This window comes from Centropristis striata, chromosome 3 (genome assembly GCF_030273125.1).
Source record: "Centropristis striata isolate RG_2023a ecotype Rhode Island chromosome 3, C.striata_1.0, whole genome shotgun sequence".
NCBI lineage: Eukaryota > Metazoa > Chordata > Actinopteri > Perciformes > Serranidae > Centropristis > Centropristis striata.
The window spans coordinates 34820132-34842687 of NC_081519.1; the positions used below are offsets into that span (position 1 = coordinate 34820132).

The window sequence follows — 22556 nt, forward strand, 5'->3', positions numbered from 1 at the left end:
AAGGTCGAACCCCACAAAATCTTTAACAGTGAATACAGATGGCAATTAGGTGAGAATCGGGTTGTAAAGGATGTTTTATAATTATGAGAAATATCTGGAATGATTTGACATTTTTGGAAGTATGCTTTTTTGAATTCTTGGATGGGAAATGTGCAGTTACTCTAACCAGCAAGCCATCTCTCAATGGAAATTAATTTTCCAGTGAATATCTGGGAGCCGGATAGAAATAATCAACTTAGAAGATCTATTCTCACGGAAATGTAATTGCTGGTGCAATCATGAAGCACGTGGAGCTTTCAGTGGACTGTCATCAAATCACTGGTGCTCAACTCTTACATTCAAGTCTTACATCCTTAAGTGATTTAAATGTTAATATAGGTTGATCTGCTCTTCCATTTCTGCACACACAGCAAAAATTGCTCAAGTTTACAAGTAAAAGAGATCTGACAGAAAGGGTTTTCCCTAATAGAAGAGGTTGACAGAATTTTTGTGATCAATTTGTATCCTTGTACTGCATTACCCCTGGATTTTATGACTTTTTTCCTCCTAAAATCAAAACAGGATAAAATGCATTGGAAACATGTCCAGACCAGCTCCTCTGAAGACTGGTCTTGATTTAATTTAAGAGATTAAGATCAGAGCACAAGCTCCTCGGTGGTCAGATAATTTGACTCTAGGGTGAATAAACCCTTAGCAAGACTATAAGAACTGATAAAGAACTGGAGTCACATAGTCGAAAATAATTTACTAAAGGTCTTCAGGTAGATTTAAGATAAGTCTTAAAAGCCAAAAACAGACCTGACCCAAAATGGATCTTGGGTTCCTCCCATTACTACTTTATCGCCCAACTTAAATTGCTACTGATTTTGGATGGACTGCATTTTTTTCCAGGCAATCAAAGTAAAACAGATTGCTGACTTGAATCGACGAGGCTAAAACATTTTAGAGATCAGGCTTCAAAAGAGCTCTATATTGGCCACGGGTCAGCCAGTTTTATCCAGAGCCAGTCAGCCTACATGAGTTCCTCCCCAGGCCTCATTATACCTACATAATGATGCGCTTCACTGACCCTTAAAACCATACAGCACATATGCTCGATGAGACAAAAGGCAGAGTTTTTAAATACTATAGTATACCAGAACATAACTCGAAAGAATTGGAAATAATCCCAATTATCAGCATTTAGCTTTTTTTAATAGCGCTTTTATCCAAAGTGCTTCACAATTGTTTTGCCTCTCATTCAAACACTCACACACTGATTGCAACAATCTGCACCTTACCATCTGGAGCAATTTGGGGTCCAGTGTCTTGCCAGCACGTGGACAGAATTGAACCACTGACCCTGTGATCAGCAGAGTACCCACTTTACCTCCTGAGCCACAGCCGCCCACTAATCAGCTGCAACATGTTCCCGATTGTTTGCACTAGTCATTATGGGCCAAGGGTTGCGATGCACTGTTTTCATTTTTGAAATGGCACTGTGTCACCAAAGGGCACAAAGAACAGAACAAAATTGAAAAAAAAATTATGAAAACAACACCAAACCTTACAATAATTGCACCAGAAGTTATTAAGGCAATTAATTCAAGCACCCACTGGCAACTAAAGTGAATTACAGTACATTAACCTAAATGCCAACTGTATCATGATTAATTACTGTCAGCTATGGGCTTTGAAGAACACATAAAACAGATACATAAATCAGCAATAGAAGCCAATTTAGAAATCAGAGCGGCGTCCCTACAATAAACACTATTCTATAGAGTATGCTAAACTAATCTTTATATTACACCTTCACACAGGCAGAATACAAGAAATAACTATATACTACCAACTGTACCAACTGTATGAGACATGAGCCGTCAATCACACTGGGACGACTGTGAACACTGCTGCCAATTAAACTTCAAAAGGAGAAAGCAGACTGTTTACTTGCTTTTTTGTTTAACAAGATGTTCCTTGCCTCACCATCCACAATTTGTCAAGCTGCGAGCTGCTTCTTGATTTAATTTGTGCATTGCATTGTGGGGCAATAGTGTTTGAACAGACCAAATAAATAATAACACAAATTATGCACAAAATCTGATATATTTGAGTACAGCAGTAACAAAGAGGCTATGTGATACACTCAAAATTCATATCATTGTGTTTTAATTCAGCTTGTGACCTTTTTTTGCATTCAATTGCCTGTCTTCATCCCATCTCTCTTGTCTTGTCAACTACAAGCTAGCTAATAAGATGTGAAATAATCTTGAACAATGTGCTTTAGCGATAGGGAGTACAATATTGTCCACTGAGCCAATGTCTCCCGCACATAAATGATGGCAGCGAGCCCAAAGCAGAGCAGATAATGGAAATGATGGCTGGATATAATAAACTAACCAAAAAGGCTGCCTGCTTCACTGGCGCTGGCCTGGAAACAGGATTACCGCCTCAGTATCATTGTCAATAAAGACAGATGGGCCAGTAGCTCCACACTATACAAGACCCAGATCACATAATTCTATCCAGCAGTCCTCATGATTTGGATTGATTTTTATTTGTTTGACAGCTTTGAAACCACACACAATAAATAAAGCTACTAAGAATGATCATAGTAAAGTCTCAATGGCCTTCATGGTTTGCTGTAAATGTGGCGAGGCATTGTGACATGAGTGCAGGATTTTGTCTTATAGATGTGTTCATCTGTTTGTAGGTAAAGAATATAATTATGATACAGCTTTATAGTTACAAATTACAAAATAAGTGTCAAACAGATTTTAGATCTTTAAGGAATGCAGCGTTTTTTTTAATGCTTTTAAAAAAAATGTTGTCAGTAACTCCTGGTGATTAACAGCTTGGGTCTGTTTCCATTACACACTGATTTATTAACCACTAAGTAAAAACTAAATGTCTGATCCTGGCAGTGCCACCTCTGCTGTATGATAGAGTATACGGTTACTATCTTATTGTAGATTTTAAAATGTATTTTTCTTGCATTCAGCTCGTCAGGTTGTTCTGCAATTGGGACTTAATGTCAGGTAATGTCAGATTATCATAAATTATTTTCTTAGTGTGTTTTTCCCCATATGTACAAAATAAGACTTATCAGCTCTATATTTGACTGATGGATGAGAGCTAAGGCTGCAACTAACAATTATTTCATTAGCAATTATTTTGGCTATTTTTTTTTTCTCAATTAATTGTTTGGTCTATAAAGTGCCATCATAATTTTAGGAGGTGACATCTTTAAATGTCTGAGCAACATTCAAGAACCTTTTTTTCTTAAGGAAGCTCAGATCTCTTGACATCTGTAGTAAAATGCTGCAGATGTTTTATCAGTCTGTGGTGGTGTGTTGTTTTATGCTGCAGTCTGCAGGGGAGGCAGCATCAAGATGCAAGGCGGTTGGACAGACTGGTCTAAAGAGCTGGTTCTGTGGTTGGAGCCAGGTTGGACACACTGGAGGAGGTGGTGGAGAGATGACCTGTCAAGATGTTCAAGGCCATCTTGAAATGCCCGGATCATCCATTACACAAAACCTTTATGGACCAAAAAAACAGCAGTGGACGGCTCCTCTCTCTCCGTTTCAGGACGGAGAGATACAATAGATCTGTCGCTCCTACAGCCATCAGGCTGTCTCATTCTACCAGAGATTCTACCAGACTAACTGAATTTCCCCTCGGGGATAAATAAAGTAATTTAGATTTTTTGATTGATATTTGATCCATTACCACAAGAAAATAGAGCAGCAAATCCACACTAATGACTAATGATTGAAATGACTCACTGATTATCAAAGTAGCTAAAGATATTTATTTGTCAATCTGTTAACTGATTTATTGACTACTTGTTTCAGCAAAAAGAGCTGGGTGGGGACAGAGTTGACAGTCTAACCTGAGTGGGAAACGGCAGGTGGCCTTTATACTTCTGAGACAACGCAGTGGGTCAGGAAGGCGTTATCAGCGAAAGCTGCCATATGACATCAGTGCAGAGTGGAGGCGAGTAGGACACACACACAGACTCAGTGCATGGACCAGTTACCACAACAATTCATTGTTGTTTGCTGTCAACAAAGGATAGAGAAGTTTGGATTAAAACACACACGGGAGGAGCGTGACTTCATTCTCTGGTCAAGACACCATTACTGCACGATATCTTCACATAGTTGTTAAGAGCTATTTTAATGTTAGGAATGTCGTGTAGAGCCCCTTTAAAAGCCCACAATAGCTTCAGCACAGGTCCAGGCCCTTGCATGTCTGTAACAACTACATTTAACAGCAGGTCGGATGACACGTGATGTCTCATGTGTGACACCTGGTGAGAAATTTTACGGGCAATGTGGCAGGTGAAACGGGACTGTGCCCCCCTCCACACTACCCAGCCCCCACCAACACCATCATCGCTACTCTCATATTCATGTACCACATCTGTCTAACCAGATCTTGGGATGTGTTCACTCTGCCGTGGCTCTCTATATGAATTATAAACCAGTTTACATGTACTTTGGAAACTTCACCTCAAAATCTACTGGATTTACCAACGTGAAGATGGTTTTTGCAAGCTAATTTTATTTCATTTTCACTGTGGCCGATTCCAGTTCATAAATACTGAAATCAAATTTTGTTTCATAAGAGCAAATATATATTTGTATTCACACTATCAGTTTCAACAATATTATACTAAAAAGAAGTATGAATCATATAAATCTAAAAACATTATGATAAACCAAAATATAATAAAACATGGGTATTTTCATTAGGGGTACAAAACTACTTGGGTTATGTAAGACCCCAGCCATTAGTAGGTGTAGCAGCAGATCAACACACACACTGTATGCACTTTAAGAGCTTGAATGTGTAATGACCTGAGGAATACCGCTGGGAAATTTAGAGTACGCACACGAATGAAGCCACTCAAGCATCTGTAACATGTGGTCGTGTTAACCTTTGCCTTTTGAGCATTGAAGAGATGTGGTGAAGACGTCAATCACTTTAATTATAAATGCTATTTCTATTATTAGTAGTAAAGAGTGTAATGGTCATTGAAATGCAAGATTATTACATAATCAGGTGTATTTATGGAATTTGTTGTATAAATCTTGGTGGAAAAGGAGGAATCCACCTTAAAAAGTAGTGAAAGTGGTGTGGCTGTACCTTACTGTCATGGATCAATTTTGTTGAACAGGGGTGTATGGTGTAACTCCCCAAACGTCAACAAGAGGATGTTAAGAGGATTGTTCCATAGCAGCTACAGTGAAGTTTTAAAAGGACAAACAGTTATATTTGCTAACCGGTATTGAAAACAGCCTTTTTTTAAATTGCAGACAAAATTGAGGATGGCAATTCACAAGATACGTGCTGACGGTAACATGAAACAGTACATTATTGATGTCCACACGATGTACCGAAATAGTATTGTGCATTTTTAAAGCTTCACTCTATAAGATTGGCAAAGTATTTACTCTTTGACATACAATTTGAGAGAGATGTGTGGTGTGTCTTTTTTTGGACAGACTATGTTGCACAGCTGTGCTAAAAAACTAGTAAAAAAAAAATAAAGCATATCATACAGTTATTGTGGCAGTGGTGTTGTACAAGAGTAAGATATCAAATTTTCCTACAGGTGTTAGTTCATTCACTACAGCTGTTGTTTAGTTTGATACATATGGCACTAATGGCAGGGCTCATTATGAGTATTAATGAGCCTATAATTATTACTAATGAGCCTGGTCCTGCATTATTGCTATTTATATAGTTTTTTCTTATACTATCAATCCATTTTGTTTTTTGTTGTCTTTTTAAAAACTCCAATCCAATCATACACTCCTAGTTAAGTAAACATTACTGAATCCTTTCTGTGATAGAAACAGGTAACAATATATGGTTAAAAAATGTTAATGGATTATGTGATTATGCATCTGTGCGTGTATCAGCAGCAACTGCCTTATGTTATATTGCTTCCTCACCTGTTTTTCTATTGCAGGAAACAACATACATTTTCCATATGGTTGCAATATTTGCTAAAACAATTAAAACCAAAAAGAAATATGAATATACGTTATATGACATAGGTATACAGTAGTTTAAACAATATAAAAAACGAATAATCTTTCCACATATTTTTGCATTAAATTCCATTTTTCTTTTTGTTTGAAACTATAACATTAAATCCGTTTTTGGTTTTTTAGAATATTTAGGGGGAACATCTGCGGTACATCTGGTAATGCCCTGCAGTCCAAACTACAACACTAACATAAATTGCACATAACTAGCTATAGTTAATGACATAAAATACATTTTTTTATCTAAGTTCTAACGAGCAAGACCTTGCAACACAATGTCACTTATATTATAAACCCCAAAACCCTAGCTACTATATCACGTTACCAGGCACGTATTTGATAGGATCATTTGTTATTCAATAGTAACGTTAGCGTTAGCTTTAACGTTATGCAGGTTCTACGGAACGTTTGGCTCGCTAAAATTACAACAATTTACATGAAGTTGACTCACTGAACCATGGCTATATGAGCCAAAACTTTAACTAAACACAAGACATTAAAGATTAAAAGTGAAAACTTTAAACTTACAAATGAAAGAAGCCGAACCTAACGGTCAACCTTGTGTCGGGAGTTGAGGACGTCACATCGTTATCAAATTTTTCATGAGCAACAGATCGTTTCCATCACTGACATTCAAAGGGGTTTGGCCTGTCAATCTTAACGACAAAATTAAACTGGCCTAATCAAGGATATTTTTCTTAAATTCATTTAAAGTAATAGCACTGTTCTCCCAGTTTAAAGCACATTTTTAGCGGATTTATTCAGCTTGAGATGTTTGTTTGTTTCACAGCTCTCACCGCCTCCGCCTTGCTGCCCATATTTGGAACTGTCCAACTCCAACTGACAAACATGGCCAACGGAAATACCCCCCTCCCTTTTAAATTTGAATCGTATTTTAGGCAATTTTATTTATTTAATGTATCTATCTATTTTTTAACTTGCTTACCTACTCGTACATTTGTATTACTATTTTGTCCTTATAAATATCTCACTTGAATAGCACTTATTTTCAGTTTTTCTTAAGAAATTTTACCAATCGTTATTTGCAATGTGATCATCAGGGATAAAAAGTGAGCTTTCGTACAGACGCCCCCGGCCAGATGTCTAAAGAATGATTTACTAATCCAACAAAAGCTGACAGGACAGGTAGAGGACATCGTAAAACGGCAACATAAATCTGATCCATTACACAAGCACTGCCACTCACCATGTAGAGCCACTCACCTATTTCAGGCCTGAGACTGTGATGTATGTCTTTGAGGCTTTCCATTGAGTAATTTCCTTTATTAAAGTTTAATGTAATTAAAGAGACCTCCAGAAGGCCTAACATGAATTTAAGTGTCCCTGAAATATCCGGTCCGTACTAATAGGACACCTGAGCATTTTTACTCTGTATTAAGTTCATAAAGTAAGCTGTGTCAGAATAAAATCGACAAATACTGTTCTTTGTATGGATAAAAGTTTAAATAAAATACCAAGGGCTTTCTTCACATCAGAGCCAAAATAAAAAATAAAAATGGTCAGCAGTTACACAAGCTGTCAGACACAATAAAATTCTAAATGCATATATACCACTGAAAATGTCAATGGGGTTTAAAGGTTATACTTTATCTCATAACTTCCTTTTTATAATACCATAATTCAAATGCCGAGAATTGTATTCTCTATTTTTACTTTCTGTGTGCGCATGTACTGACATATGTGTGTGTTTATATATCTGATGTAAAGCCCAGCCTCCCTCTGAGGCTCGTGTGTCGCTTCAATGTTTGATGGCGGTTGACTGTTCATGAGATATACTCACGAGGCACAGTCAATTTTTGCCCCCGCCACACACACACTCACATATCCCCAACCCAAACAAATCCCTTGAAATCTGTAAGAGAAACAGACACTCAGGAGCAGCTGCAAAACAGGATGCCCTTGAGAACAGGACACCCCACCCAACATGGCCTGAATAAACAATTTTGTCAGAGAGCAGAGGGGTGGAGCAGAGAGCAGGCACAGGACGGGGAGGGATGACAAAGAGAGGGGTACTCAAAGCTAACACAAAGTTCAAGATGTTTAAGCACTCTGAGGTGACACCCAATTACCCTTGTAATGATGAAGAAGGTCCATAGCTCACGACAAACTGTAAAAAATAGACCCAGTTTATGTGACAGGTTCTGGCCACAAGAGGTGAACACAAGAGTGCTAGTCCAGGTCAAAGTCTGCGCAGTTTTAAGGTTGATTCAAGTCTGAATGGAGTCAGTACTGTGACCATCACAACAATTAAATTCAATATTCTTGTGGTGCTGTCAATCATTCGGTCCTAGTTTAGTAAACTTTACTTTTACTATGTTGCAGAAAGGTTGATTGATTATGCATCTATGCATGCATCAGCAGCGCCTGCCTTGTGTTACATTGTTTACTCACCTGTTTTTCTAATGCAGGAAACAACATACATTTTCCTAAAAGCTGCAATATTTGCTAAAATAATTACAGTCGAAAAGTAATGTGAATATACTAAAATATTACTTAGGTATGCAGAAGTAAAAACAATTTGAGAACTAATTATCTTTCCACATATTTGTGCATAAAACTACACATCTAAAATTAGGTTGTTACATTGCTAACACACTATGCAAAAAAAGGTAGAAATTTTACATTTTGAAGATTTGCATGAGAAAAGCTTGATGGAAAAAAACAAAATTTGATGAAACTTATGAAAATGTGCATAAAAGTTTCTATGCTCACTTCAGGTGGTTTTTGTCTTTATTGAAAATAGATGGACAAGACACGACTAATGACCCTCTGGGGTCATAAACCATGGCTTGTTTGACCCGTCCACCCTCCTACACTCAGTGGTGGAAAAAGTAATCAGTTCTCTTACTTATGTAAAAGTATAAATCCACGCTGTGAAATGACTCCACTAAAACTAAGTCCTGCGTTCAAAACTTAAGTAAAAGTAGAAAGTGTCCGCATCAAAATGTACTAAAAGTAAAAGTACCTGTTATGCACAATGGCCCCATCCAGATTGTTATATACATTCCAAATATATAGTTGGATTATTATATTTGATGCATTTATATAAGAAGTGTTTTTCTTTGTCAAGGTAGGGTTCATTTTAATTACTTAATATACTGCCATTAGGTTTATTAATGAAATAAAAATCATGTTTTTAAATCTCGACCTGAATGGTAACTAAAGCTGTATGAATGTAGTGGAGTACAAAGTACAAAGAACGATTTGCCTCACAATGTATATAGTAGAAGTATAAAGTTTCATAAAATGGAAATACTCACATAAAGAACAAGTACCTTAAAATCGTACTTAAGTACAGTACTTGACTAAATGTACTTAGTGACATTTCACCACTGCCTACACTGACCTTTGTTCTATTTAAATGAAGTCTGCCACTCTCAGTGTCTAATATTAGTTAATAGAAAGTGTCTCAGATAGATGCTAAAGGGTGCCTTGTGTGTGTGTATCACAAGCTGAGAGTCGTGACAAAGCAAAGTGAGACCAGGCTGGGACATTTTTTAAAAACTGCATAATTTTGCCTCTAAGCTGCACGCTATAATAATATATTATCAGTCATCAGCTATTGTCCCCACAGGTTTCGACTATTTCAGTGCATTTGGAGGTTTTGGTAAGAAATTATTATTAATATCAGGGTCTTTGCAGTGCTTTAGGGTGTGCTGCATTGACGCTCCAAAGTGCTCAGAAATCACAAGTTAAAGCTTTTGGGGATGAGAGGAGGGGAGAGGAGGGGGGAGGGGGTTTGCTGCTCACAGTGGGCTGAAAGTAGATGGCGTAAGACGGAGCAAAGGAGCCAGAGGAGTGCAGGAGGAGACAGTGGAAGCGTGGGTCGGCCCCTGAGACATGTACTGAGTGGATGTGGAATGACAGCACAAGCCCAATTAGTCTTGGATGCCAGGGCTGCTACAGGGAGGTCGGTGCAAGTGATCAAGCCATTCATGCATTCAAGCACTCACCCACAGGCACTCTATGCCAACAGCCTGGGTAAAGTTACTACAGTCTATCACTGCTGCTGCTGCTGCTGCTGGACTCCTGATCGCGCTCATACTGCTGTCTCTGCTTGCCTTCCTTCCTTCCTTCCTTCCTTCCTTTTCCTCTCCTGAAACATGTTCCCATTTCTTTCTTTTTTTCTCACTAATTCTCAGTTGCATCTCTTATCAGCCTCTGTCATAAGGACACTCTACTTGAAAGCCTGTCCATGCCTTTAACGCTGACAGTGCCACTCCCTCTGTCAGCTGCACCCTCCCACTTGTTTCCCATCCCCAGAGCTTGAGTATTACCTCATCCCACTCGGAGGCAAAGGAAGGCATGCGCTTCATGGACGGCTGCCCAGAGCTGCAGTTAGACACGGACCCACTGCGGCCAGCCAGACCTCCGTCCTCCTCCCCGAGTGGTGACGCCAACAAGTCAGAGTCCGACTTGGACAAGCTTCGAATCAGTCCCAGGTCTGTGGGTCTGACTTTGACGGCAGCCACCGATGCAGACTCAGCTGAAACTTCTCTCGAGTCCTTAATGTCAGTTTTTGGATTCTGGATCACCTTGGCGGGGTTGGCATCCTGCGTACACTCTGCCATTGTTTCAGAGCTGCCAAGTGCAGCTGAGGGTCCTCAGCTTCCTGCAGTATTCTGACTTCTTTAATCAGTCCAAAGAGTGATCCAGGATCTTTAAAACTTCTTGAAAGCCAGTCAAAAGTAGCACTGAAAGACACAGATGAATAATAAAAATAGAAGTATTGTAAACTTGAGGAATTTGCTTCCAACTCATGCAAAGTGCTCCTGTTTTGAGGAAAAGGAAGCATGTCAGTGAGAGACTTGTTGTGCACAGAAACAATGATAAAAGGTCCACCCACTAGTTGTATCCTGTTGCCCTCCCCTTACTGACCGGCTGCCTCAAAAAGTCCCCCTCCTTTATCCTCTCAACTGTGACTTTTTTTTAATGCACTTTCCCTTTTCCACATAGCCTGTTTTCTCTTATCAGGCCACAACAGTAATGGGGCTTCTTTAAAGAGAATATTCCTGGAAGAATCTGAAACAGGAAACCAGCATTATAAAGCCTGATTTAAACTAAACACTATCAGCTGGATTTTTTTATTTTTTAAAGTCCTAATTTCTGCATCCTCTTACCTGCTGACTTTTGTAGCCCTTGTGGTTTCCCTGCTCCGTTTTTCTGTGTCTGTCCTGTTCTGAGGTTGTTTCAAGACTCTCCAGGAGGACCAGCTCTGTCCCGTACTGAGGATCAGAAGACGGGAGGATCCCAAAGCCTGGCCTTATTCAGACTGACAGCTGGGGTAATCAGGTTACTGACGCACTGGGTGGCTGCTCCATTTTAAAGCAGGGAGAGTCGGGATTCCTCCTTTTTTCTGTGTGTGTGTGTGTGTGTGTGTGTGTGTGTGTGTGTGTGTGTGTGTGTCTGCAGGAGGTTACTGAGTTGTGTCTGGTTTTGTTATTGTAGGGCAAACGTCTGTCTATCTTTGTATCCATCCAGTTGTGGAAGATGTGGTACTCTTTTTAAAGTTTTAAAGAAACAATAACAAAGTTTAAAAATACTTTGTTATAAGTAAAAGTTCAGCATTCAAGATTTTAAACATTGAGAAGGATACACATTAAAAGTTGGCCCCTCCTCCCAGAAGATGCTAGAATGTACCCACTGAACGTAGTTGCCACATGGAGGTATAAAGAGAACTGGCGACAGTGTTGGAGGAGGGGTCCTGCTCTTTCCTGTCAAAGTTGTTCATGAAGCTAATTTCTGTGCATAAAATTATCCGGATCTTCCGCATCTATGGGCCCATGCAAAGTGCAAGGGCAGTAAAAATTTCAACTTGAAATGGAATAAAATCAATAATGCAGCTCTTCTAGACTTTCCAAATGTTATCTGACTGAATGAATCAGATTGTGGTGCAGAATGAATTGTGGGAGTTATGACTCTGCTAAAAAATGTATCTGCTGCTTTACAGACTTCTCTTTTACAATGTAAGTCTATGGGGAAAAGTGTTTTTTTGGCCCCATGGCATCACATGAAGGTGTAATTCCCTGTTTGGCCACTGTGAAATTTGGCTTTCAAGCTTCACGCTCTTCGTGGGGCTTGAGTTACCGAAACATAACTTGTAAATTGTGCAGTTTGCAATACACAGCTGTATATTTGAACCCTGCTATAACACAGCATTATAGTGAACAAATATGAGGCCAACCAGTGCCCGAAATCGGCCAGTCCTCACCAGTACCAAACATAATTGTACTCATTATGCTGACTGGCTAATTTCAGAATTATATATATTTTAATGGATTGTAGTCATTAATACATGAATATTAACATCACTTTAATGATGTAACTGGTAAAGGTGGTGCTAATTTTAACTACTTTATAAACTGCTGAGCTACCTTATCCATAATAATACATTATAATGTGTTAGCTGATTATATTTTGTATTAATAATCTAAATCTGCAGAGAAACTAAAGGTTTTAAAAATCACTGTGTTAGAGTAAAAAGCATTATCTATCTATCTATCTATCTATCTATCTATCTATCTATCTATCTATCTATCTATCTAGCTATCTATCTATCTATGTATCTATCTATCTCAGTGTAGCAGAGAATTTAGGGTTCCCCTCTGGATGCTTCTCCTGTTTTCCCCTGTAAATTCTGCCTGATCATCTCTGATATATAGTGTCATGCACATATTTTACAGTCACAAATCCAGTCTAGGCCGAAGTGGTGACACTTCACAGTGGCGAAACACAGATTTTGATGCCAAAATCATTGGATCACATAGATTTTCTCTACATCTCTGTGATATATCTGAAGTAAAATTCCCACCTGATGTAATTTACCAAACCATAAATGTCATAAAGTGTTTTTATTGTGACTTGAATGTGTAAGGGAAATATGAACTCTTGGGATCTGCAGAGGAGCAAAAAAGATAGGAAATGCTGATGATATGGGAGGAATGTAGAAAAGAGCTCACACACTCTGTGCTATTCATTCTCCTCAAAGGGAGTTGATGCTGACAAAAGAGTCTCTTGTGAGTGAGGCATCCTTAGTATTCACAGGCAACCGTAGCCGTGCACAGCGTGCCTCTGTGCCCTGTGCCCTCAATCAGCCAAGTTCCTTGCATGCTCACCTCTTCCCTATGGGCAGCACTGGTATGTGCATGACAGAAAAGATAACATCCTTCGCTCGCCAAGGAAGGTTCACACTGCCACACACTGCTTGGCTCGCAATAACAAAAGCCACATCTAATGAAGCAAGTTCAATCGCACATTTAACGATCTCTATGACTGTGATGAGGACGGAGCAGTTAAAGTTATCCACATCTTCTGTGCCTGTTTTAAACAATAGCTGCTCTGGAATACAACATGTTTCAAGATAATGATGTCTTCACGGCATATTAGAGCGACTAAAATAAAACATGCATCCCCTCCTTCAGCTGGCTGGCTGCTGGGCCTCGGGCTAAAGACAGTGGTGACTCATGAACACTCTTCTCCAACAAAGACATGCACACTGTGCAAGTCACAGAGAGACAGCGCGTACAGTAAACACACACACATTGGAGAGCAGTGTTTCCATGTGCGCGGCAGCGGTGGTGTGCTCCTAAATTGTTTGTGCTTTTCTGACACACGGATGCCTTTTCAGGATTCGTGTGCGTGTTTGTGACATTCTTTCCACCTGCTCTATGTGTCCCCAGGTCCGCAATTGACATTTTTAATAACACAGCGCTAGTTCTAAAACCACTTTTCTCACCACACCCGCCTATAAATCATTATCTTTCTCTGCAATTTGGTGCCCTGCAGTTCCCACCTGATCAGCCGGCATTACGGAGAGGGAGAATGAGGCCACTGGGTAAAGATCTAATAAAGTTAATCAACCTTGGAAGCTATTACCTTCAGATAGGCTGTTTGGCTTCAAAACAAATCTGCAAGTGGCAACAAAACTCCAAATCAGCCTCTCATGAACACCATAAAATGTGCTGTACAATTCCCTGTATGCCTGGGAATCTGCAGCCTTAAATGACAGCTGTATTCTTCACTCTCTGAAGTCTCATAGTGCTTCGTACGGCTTGTGTTTTTCCTCCTCGGAGAGAGCGGACGTTAACCCGAGAGTCACGGACAAGAATGCTCTAATGTTAACCTTTAAGGTCATCTGTTCCCCGAGGCAGCAGGGATGCCATTCACCCAAGCTTTCATTTCCAGAGCCCTGAAATGTGTGAATTCAAACTGTTTGTCACTGAAGGAGCAAAGAAATCCAATAAATAATAATGCACTTCAACAAGTTATGCTTAGAGGACTACAAAGAAAGTGGTCATTTACAGGCCAGCAACATAAACAGTGTATGCATTTTGAAATAGCTCCAAAATTGACAAAACAAAGTCAATATCCGAGCAGTAAACATTATGACCAGTGCAGCGCGGGTTCAGGACATGCCCATTCGGTTTAATCGGTCATTCACAGATGGGACATGGGCCAAACTAAAAAATGAAAGCAAATATCAAATAAAGTTTCCCCAAAGATGTTTTCTGAAATTATTAGTAGTACTTATCATGTTGCTGCATCTTCAACTGTTTTTCTCTGATAAGTTTGGTTTTAATTTGTTATTTAATGCTACAAAACAGGGGTGTAAGGTCAAGATTTGGCACTTACATTATGATTGGGCCGGGTGGGTGTTTTGGTGCAAGAACTTACTATATGCGGCGAGCTACTGCACAAACTCCGAAATTTGAGATATTTTGGCTTCACTTTTGGACAGTTGGAAGAAGCAACAAGATCTCCGACCTAAATGACAGAATACGTAGGTTGTTTGTCAGTACGGGGTGTTTTGATATCGCACATAATTATATTCGCTCATTATATATAAACATGGCTGTTGTGAAAAAAAAAAAAAGGCTGCGATTTTGTTGGATTTTGGCTACGAAATAACTTATCCAGGTTTAGGGAAAAAAACTTCCTGGTATGGCATTATAAAAGACAGTTTAAAAGAGTAAATTAATGGTAATTATCCCCCACGCTCTAGTGATTGCTTAATGCTCAATGTTCCCCGGACAAATACTCAATTTGAAAAAACTGCTTTCAGTTTTTCTGCTGCATCTACCTGGAACATCTTACAACATTCACTCAAACTCAACACAATTATAATTATGAGCCAGTTTAAAACTATGATAACAGATAACTCTGCCTTTCACTGTAACTGTTTTTAATATTTTCAAGTGTTTTGTCTGTGCTGTTTGTTCTTCATTATGTTTTCTCTGTGCTCTCGACATCATTGTAAATAGGGAGAAATAAATAAAGGGTACACTGTAAAAAATAATCTGTTTAAATTACGGTAAAATACTGGCAGCTTTGGTTGCCAGAACTTCACCATAAAAAATACAGTGAGTGGGTTTTCTACTGTAAAATTAAATGTAAATATCAGTAAAAACTGTAATTTAGACTGAATATTCATATTATTATAAGGGTAATTGTGTCATTGTGACATCATGGTACTTCCACATTAACTTTACATGAAAATGTTATATTTTTTCAGGAAAACTATGTGTTTCCTACAGTCTATGACAGTAAAAGTTAAAGCTTTGTGCCATTCTTTGATTTATGGATTTTTAATAAAAAGTGTCTACTACGGTGATAGAATTTTTTTTTTATTTTACGCCCTATTTCTGATGTAATTTGATAGTGTTTTACTGTAATTTCTACAAACATTTTTTTTACAGTGTAAATGAAATGAAATAAATGTAAGCAAATGCCCAGGAAGTGAAGTAGTGAGAGGATGCTGTGAGTACTGGAAATGACATGTAAAGTTTGACTCACATGGGACATGAACCCCGACCTCCTGGATGAAAGTCTGGGGTTTGTTGGACGTGACTTCAGGGCTGTCTACACCAACAACAATAACTATAGAGATAGAATAAATATGTAGTTTTAAAAATCCTTCTAACTCTAACTTAAAGTGGATAAAGGAGTCCACACCACAATTATAATGATGACAGTGGTGAACGATATCATTGAGATCACATTTAGAGTGATTTCATGAACGATAGAATCACTGACAGCCAATCAAATCCAATCCGAATTTACAGCATGCCACATTCGAACTCTGCATATAGTATATTTATTGAAATCAGCATTTCTCCCCTTACCTCCATGGTGCTGACACTGTGCTACACAGCCGCGGCGACTAACTGCTTTATAGATACCAGGCACAGGTATCTCACTTTGAAACAACACTCTTCAAATACGACTTCACTGTTTAAAGTAACTTCAAAGTTGAGGGATGAAATAAATCTCTTCAATAGAGGCAACGGCAAAACTACCTGCTGATAGCTCAGAATGGCTACAGATTCGGCTCCTGTGAAAGCTTTCCAACAGACACGAACAGAGCTGACCTCTCAGCGGGGAAATGGGAGGGCAAGTGTGCATGGCTGAGTGAAGACGTAGCGCTGGATATCCATCAGTGTTAGAGAGTGGGAGAGAGATAGAGGGACTGGAGGGTAGAGATATAATCTTTTCTCAGCGTCTAACTGGGTTTAGTTGGTAATCTCACTGGGTTATTCTGCGAATTCCCTCAAATACCCTCTTATCAATAGCATCTGGAACATCTGTAGGTTATGGGAAAATCGACATGAGGTTCCCCACAGTGAAGGGATCTGACTACTGGTGTAGAGTGGTTTACTGGCATTTCAGCACGCTTGTGGCTCAGCTTGCTGGGTGGAAATGATGGTCGTTCAGTTTTAGTGAGACGTCTCAACAATTATTGGAGGTGTTGCCATTAAATCTGGCATTACTAGTTTCCAGATGATGACTCCCAATGACTTCAGTGAATTATCTCAACATTTTCAAGATGGATTGGCACAAAATGTTTTGTAAAGACATTAATGGTCCTCTGAGGATGAATCTGAACACCAAAAACACACCAAGCAGCAGCCAAGCTCCTGGCTTAACGAGCTGTGGCTCTTTGATTCTGCAGCAAAGTGTGGCCAAACTTAAAGTTGGAGATAGTGTAAGTGATAACATTCAGCCAAAGAATATCAACAGGCAATCATTCCTTTGACATGTTGACCTATGATACGAATAATTTATCCCTGTATAGAACACATGAACACACCTTCCAGCTGTTAAACATTTATTGATATAGGCGAGCCACACTTTGTAATGACTATGACTCTTCGTAACTAATGAAGGGATTGCCCTGACATTTTGTTTACACTTTTTTAATCTAGCACCACCATTCGGCCAAGATTTTCAGCTGTACTTTACATTTTTATGCTAATTAGCACATGTTAACATGCTAATATGCTAAGCTAAGATAGTGAACATGGTAAACATACACACTATTCATCATCGTCACTGTGAGCATGCCGTTAGCATTTAGCTAAAAGCATCACTGCCTAAGCCTAGTTTAGACTCTTCTTTAGTTGTGATTGTCCCATGCACAGGAGGAGTAGAAATACAAATCTCAAGGCTTGTATAGGCAACATGTCCCCATATAAAAAAAGGACAAATTACTTTGTTTGCAATTGAGTCTCAAAATGACATATTTGATGGTTGTTTTTAACCATGTAACTTTTAATGCCGCATTAATGTTGTAAAATGGAACTACATGGTTATGTTTAGGTAACAAAAGCACTCAGTTATTCTTAATTAACAAAAGTACTCGATTATGTTTTGGCAACAAAATAATTAGGTTTAGGAAACAAAACTACCTGTTTAGGTTTAGGAGAAGACATTCTGGCATCTCTACGATAAGTAAACATGGAACAAAACAATGGACAAAATAATTTGAAGTTGAACACAACTCATAAACACCAGCCTCCTGTGTTTGTTCGACCCATCCAACCCGCTCTGTAAGCCCTCCGTAACCTTCACCAACTTTCTCCTTCGCTAGGCCACTAGAGGTCACCGCCAACAACAAATATAAATATGCGTCGCAATGAGAAGCTTGCACAGACGGCCTGTACGCCTGCAGTGTTGATAGCCTGCAGATGCCTTTGAACAAGATGCATTGTTCTGACAATGTAAAATAGAGAGCAATCGATCCTGAGCGGGACATTCCAGCATTGTTGCCATGAGTTCTCACCTTCAGAAAACTGGTTATCAGTGATGTTATTACAGCATTTATTCTGCATGAAAAGGGAAATATTTTTTGGACTGGTGTGATAAAAGGGATCGCTCATTCTTTTCTATCAAGCTGCGTGGCATCATGTGCCACAACAACCGCTGCCGGCCACATAAGGATAAAGATAAATTTAACAGATAAATTCAGCATGCCGCAAAGATCAGAATCAAAGCACACCGTGGAATCCAGCTGTGGTTCCTTCATTTGTATGTAAGCCGAGAAACGATGGCACGATAGAGGGATGTGTGTGCATGCAGGTGTGTGCTCACCTGCAGTGCAGCTGTGTGTGTGTGTGTGTGTGTGTGTGTGTGTGTACACGCATGCACGTATGTTTACGTGTGCACATGTATGCATGGAGGGGGTAAATGTTTGTGTTGCAGCCAGAGGCACGCAGAGCTTCCTGTGTTAGGTTAATGCTGTCTGTGCTGCTCTCAGTGAAAACAATGGGCACAGCTCCATGTTTCTGAATTTCCCTTCAGGGGGGGCGATGATGACAATGGCCACTGACAGATTAAACACATTCCCTGTTTTATTGCAGCATGATGATAAAATAAAAAACACCCCCAAATTTTTCAATTGACTCTAATAACTAACAACCCACTGTGTCTTATCAAAAGGTACACGGGGAGAAAATGAATGAGGGACACATTAAAATTCAGGAAGAGACAAAAAAGAATAAGTGAGGAAAAGATGCCGCAGAGGAGAGCAGGTAGAGCGAGCACTTGTGATGGAGTACTCTGGCTCCTTAATTAATCCACAGACAATGCTGACGGTTCACAGGCGGGTCACTTTCTGCGTAACACCGCCATAATAGCTGCCCTTGACAAGCTCCATATCCAGAGAGTCCTGGAGATGTATGTCCTAATGATAGTAATGATATTGGCAGTCATGAATCAATCAGACATGCTTGATATATTCAGCTGAGAGTCAAGAAATTTATTCTCAGGGAAGTGAAACTGTAAGACAATCCACTTCCATTATTAGACGGCTCACACAGCGCTTTAAGATAGATTAAGAACACGCGTTGAGAATAAAGACATTAATCACAGCTCATAGTTGAGGGAAAATCCATCCATTAAAGAAGAGTTTGCACGTCGTCAAGGTGCAAAATACTATGTCTTTCTATTATCGCTTTGCACAAACCCTGCCTTCCGTCTCGTCAAAAAAGTCATTCTTTTATGTGCAAAAGTGTATTGCTGTGGTTAAATCTGCCTTGATCTGTAGATACACAGTGCTTAGCCAAAGGCTTTTAGCCTTTTTAACTTTTGAACATCAAAGAATTTTAGAGAGCAAGAATCCATTCCTCCTTAAAATAGACTCTGCCCCTGACTCCATATTGAGCACATTTTTAGAAGCAATTTCACTTGTTGCTAGAGTAAAAGGCAAGATAGCACTCTAGCGTTCAGTCCTAGCTTTCTGTCATGACTGCCTGAGATTTAAAAGGTGACATCACAGGGGTATTTTTTTTTTTTTTTGCTTTGACCTCGATTCACCTGCTCGTTCTTATTTTTAGAAAAGAGAAAAGTTCTCATTGTTTCACGCACAAGAAATATGTTATTTTTTCAACTCAATCAGTCATAAGTACAAATGTGAAAACGAGTTACTCCTCAGAGAAGCACGACCTTACAACATGACCGCTCTAATGGCAGTTAAAAAAAAATAGAGAAAACACTTTAAGACAAAGTGAATTGTCTTAAAGTGAATGAAAATGTGCCTGGAAAAGGGTTGAATATGTTTATGTAGTAGAGAGTTAATCTTGGAACAAACTGGCTATTTGTCTGGTTCGTGGATGTCCAGATAACAGATATCCAGGCCATGAATTCCTCTTCTCGTTGTTTACAGTCTGATTAGCAATTTGAGAGTCGAGAATGAAGTCGACCACATAGCCCCCACCTTTTTCTTTTTTAAAGCAATTTTTTTGGCATTTTCATGCTTTATTTGATAGCGACAGAGAAAATGGAAGGGGCATCGACATCTACGACTGGATTATCTCAGAAGTAGCCAGTTCAGCTAAATCATTAGTGGACAGTGGCCTATGGGTTCCCAGATTGCAACTCATTGAAAACTCACGCTTTGTCACAAGGCACCAGGCTTTCCATTAACTCTGATGTAAGCTCATCTGCAGCAATATTAGATTCTTAAAGTAAAGGGCATACTATAAAGAGTGAAAAGGTCCGTTTAGGGAGGGTGGGTTTGCATGTGGATGGGTCAACAACTGCCAGACTTTGACCCAGGAGACCAGTGTTCGTGTCCTATTTGAAACCAAGAGTCAGTGATGTTATTTGTTGTCAACCTGTAGAACTGTGTCAGGTACAGGCGGCAACCTCCGGGTCTGAGCAGGGAGGCAAACCAGGAAGTGCCTTAAGCTGCATTCTTCCAAAAATTCCAGCAGGGGGAGCTAAGTTTAACTGCAAAAAAATTCTATCCATTCATTTCAGTTCAAAATGGGACAACTTCGCACTTGATTTATTACATCAGAATTTTTTTTAGGACAACACTATGGTCTCAATCACTAGTAAAAAATCTTCTTCAAGACAATTTGATGTTAATAGTTCAAATAATGGCCCCATTTAGAAGAAAATAGAAGATAAAGAATTGTATGATTTGGGACGTGGCTACCTTTGATTGACAGGTCACTAACAAGGCGAGCTGTCATCAGGAGAGAAGCAGAACAATGCGTATCCACGGCAACATGTCAATAAAGTTATATATAACATTATATAGATATAAAAAAGGAGGTTTACCGGTTTGGTCTCATAACTTTGACCCTTTCACACTGTATTTTCACTTAATGACTTTTATTTAGTTTATTTGAACGTTTTGTTCAGTAGAAATGTCTTGTTCAGCGTTTGGTTGGACTAACAGACACTCCAAGGAGTCGCTGTTCATTTTTCTGAAGTAACATACATTTTGTTTTTGTTTTTTTTGCTAGCCAAAATGAACATCCCAGTTAATGCTCCAGTTAATGCTAACATGAATTAGCAGCAGCTTCTCTCAGTCAGGTTGAGGTGTAGAGAGGCTGTAGTCAGTGATCAGATCCCTCTCCTCCTCCACAGTCCAGATATGGTCTGCTCCCCGTATCGGAAACAAGATGGGTGTAACACTGAACTCGATGCTTCCAACGGGCCACAAACCAATGGGTGACGTCACGGTGACTACGTCCATTATTTATATACCGTCTATTGTCAGGTAGTAAAGTGTGGACGTCAGTGTTCTGAAGCCCAACCCTGTTCTTTTACCCTTTTTACCCCTTTTTAACCTTTGTCAAATGGTTTTATTTCCTGAACCTAAAGATTATTTTGAAATCCCACTTAGCATGTAAATTGGCAGAAACTGCCACATTATCACTATAACATTAAAGTCCTTGTTTATCTGATGAGTTGGGGTGAGTGTTTGTTGGCTTTTCGGTCAATGAGTTCTTTTCTCTCCAAGTGGACTGTTTACATGCAGTCAATCAAAGCCTGCTCAAACACGACTGGTCAACACTACTCAGACTACAAACAGAAACCAGAACACTTAAGAAACCGAAATATCATCCCGTTGCCTGCAGATTCTGCACTCATATGCAGAAATCTGTTTGTAGAGATTAGGCGAGAGCTGACTAACTCAAATCTTCGGCAAAAGAGAGACGTAGGCAAAGAAAGAACAAAACCCAACAGTGGAGAGCAGCCTCTCGCATACTTTGATGAAGTCAATTTTTCGCTTGTTTCCAACAAGAAGTTCAATCAAAAACCATTACATGCATGAATGAGATGGTAACTGACGATGGGTATTTCAGTGTCACCTTGGGCGCATATTGACTGGCAGCAGGGAACAACTGAAATTTCTGTGCTGGAGATAAGCGAAGAGACACTTGATTGCAAAGACAGCTTCTCGATAGAAACACTTTGGGGATACACGAGGCAGTTCTATGTTTGCCTCTGAGGCTGGAAGAGAAGTGATTGGTGAAACGTCTTCTCCTCTCTGCTCGCTGGTAATCTTGCACCATCAGTAGGAGAAAACTGCACCTTCATTCTGGATTCATGGTGTTGTGTGTTGGTGTACAAACTGCTGAACTGAAGGGATTTAACGATTGTTCATGCTGCTCCTAATGAGAAGACAGACGAGAGAGAGGGGGAGCAGGAGTGAGAGGCTCGTATACTCCAGTACTGTACTGAAGTCAAATTTTGATGTACTTTAACTGAGTTTTTCCATTTTGTGCTCCTTTATACTTCTTCTCCACTTCGTTTCAGAGTGAAATATTGCCCTTTTTACTTCACTACAATTATTTGAGAACTTTAGTTACTAGTTAAATTATAAATTAATACAAAAACTTTCTGCTGCTACACTTCTGTGCAATATAAATATTCTATTTTTACAGTTTTATATTTCTTATATTTATTTATCTTACATTCCAG

The 22556-nt window shown here is 39.3% G+C and overlaps 1 protein-coding gene across 4 annotated transcripts in view; it reads right to left on the minus strand.

Moving 5' to 3' along the window:
* anks1ab (ankyrin repeat and sterile alpha motif domain containing 1Ab) overlaps positions 1-10838 on the minus strand; it is a 47769-nt gene extending 36931 nt beyond the window's left edge. For all 4 annotated transcript variants that reach the window (XM_059329939.1, XM_059329938.1, XM_059329937.1 and 1 more), the window contains exon 1: positions 10340-10838. In XM_059329939.1, coding sequence (XP_059185922.1) covers positions 10340-10633 — 294 coding nt within the window. In that variant the 5' untranslated portion in view covers positions 10634-10838. The remainder of the gene's footprint in view (positions 1-10339) is intronic.
* Positions 10839-22556: the final 11718 nt, after the last annotated feature.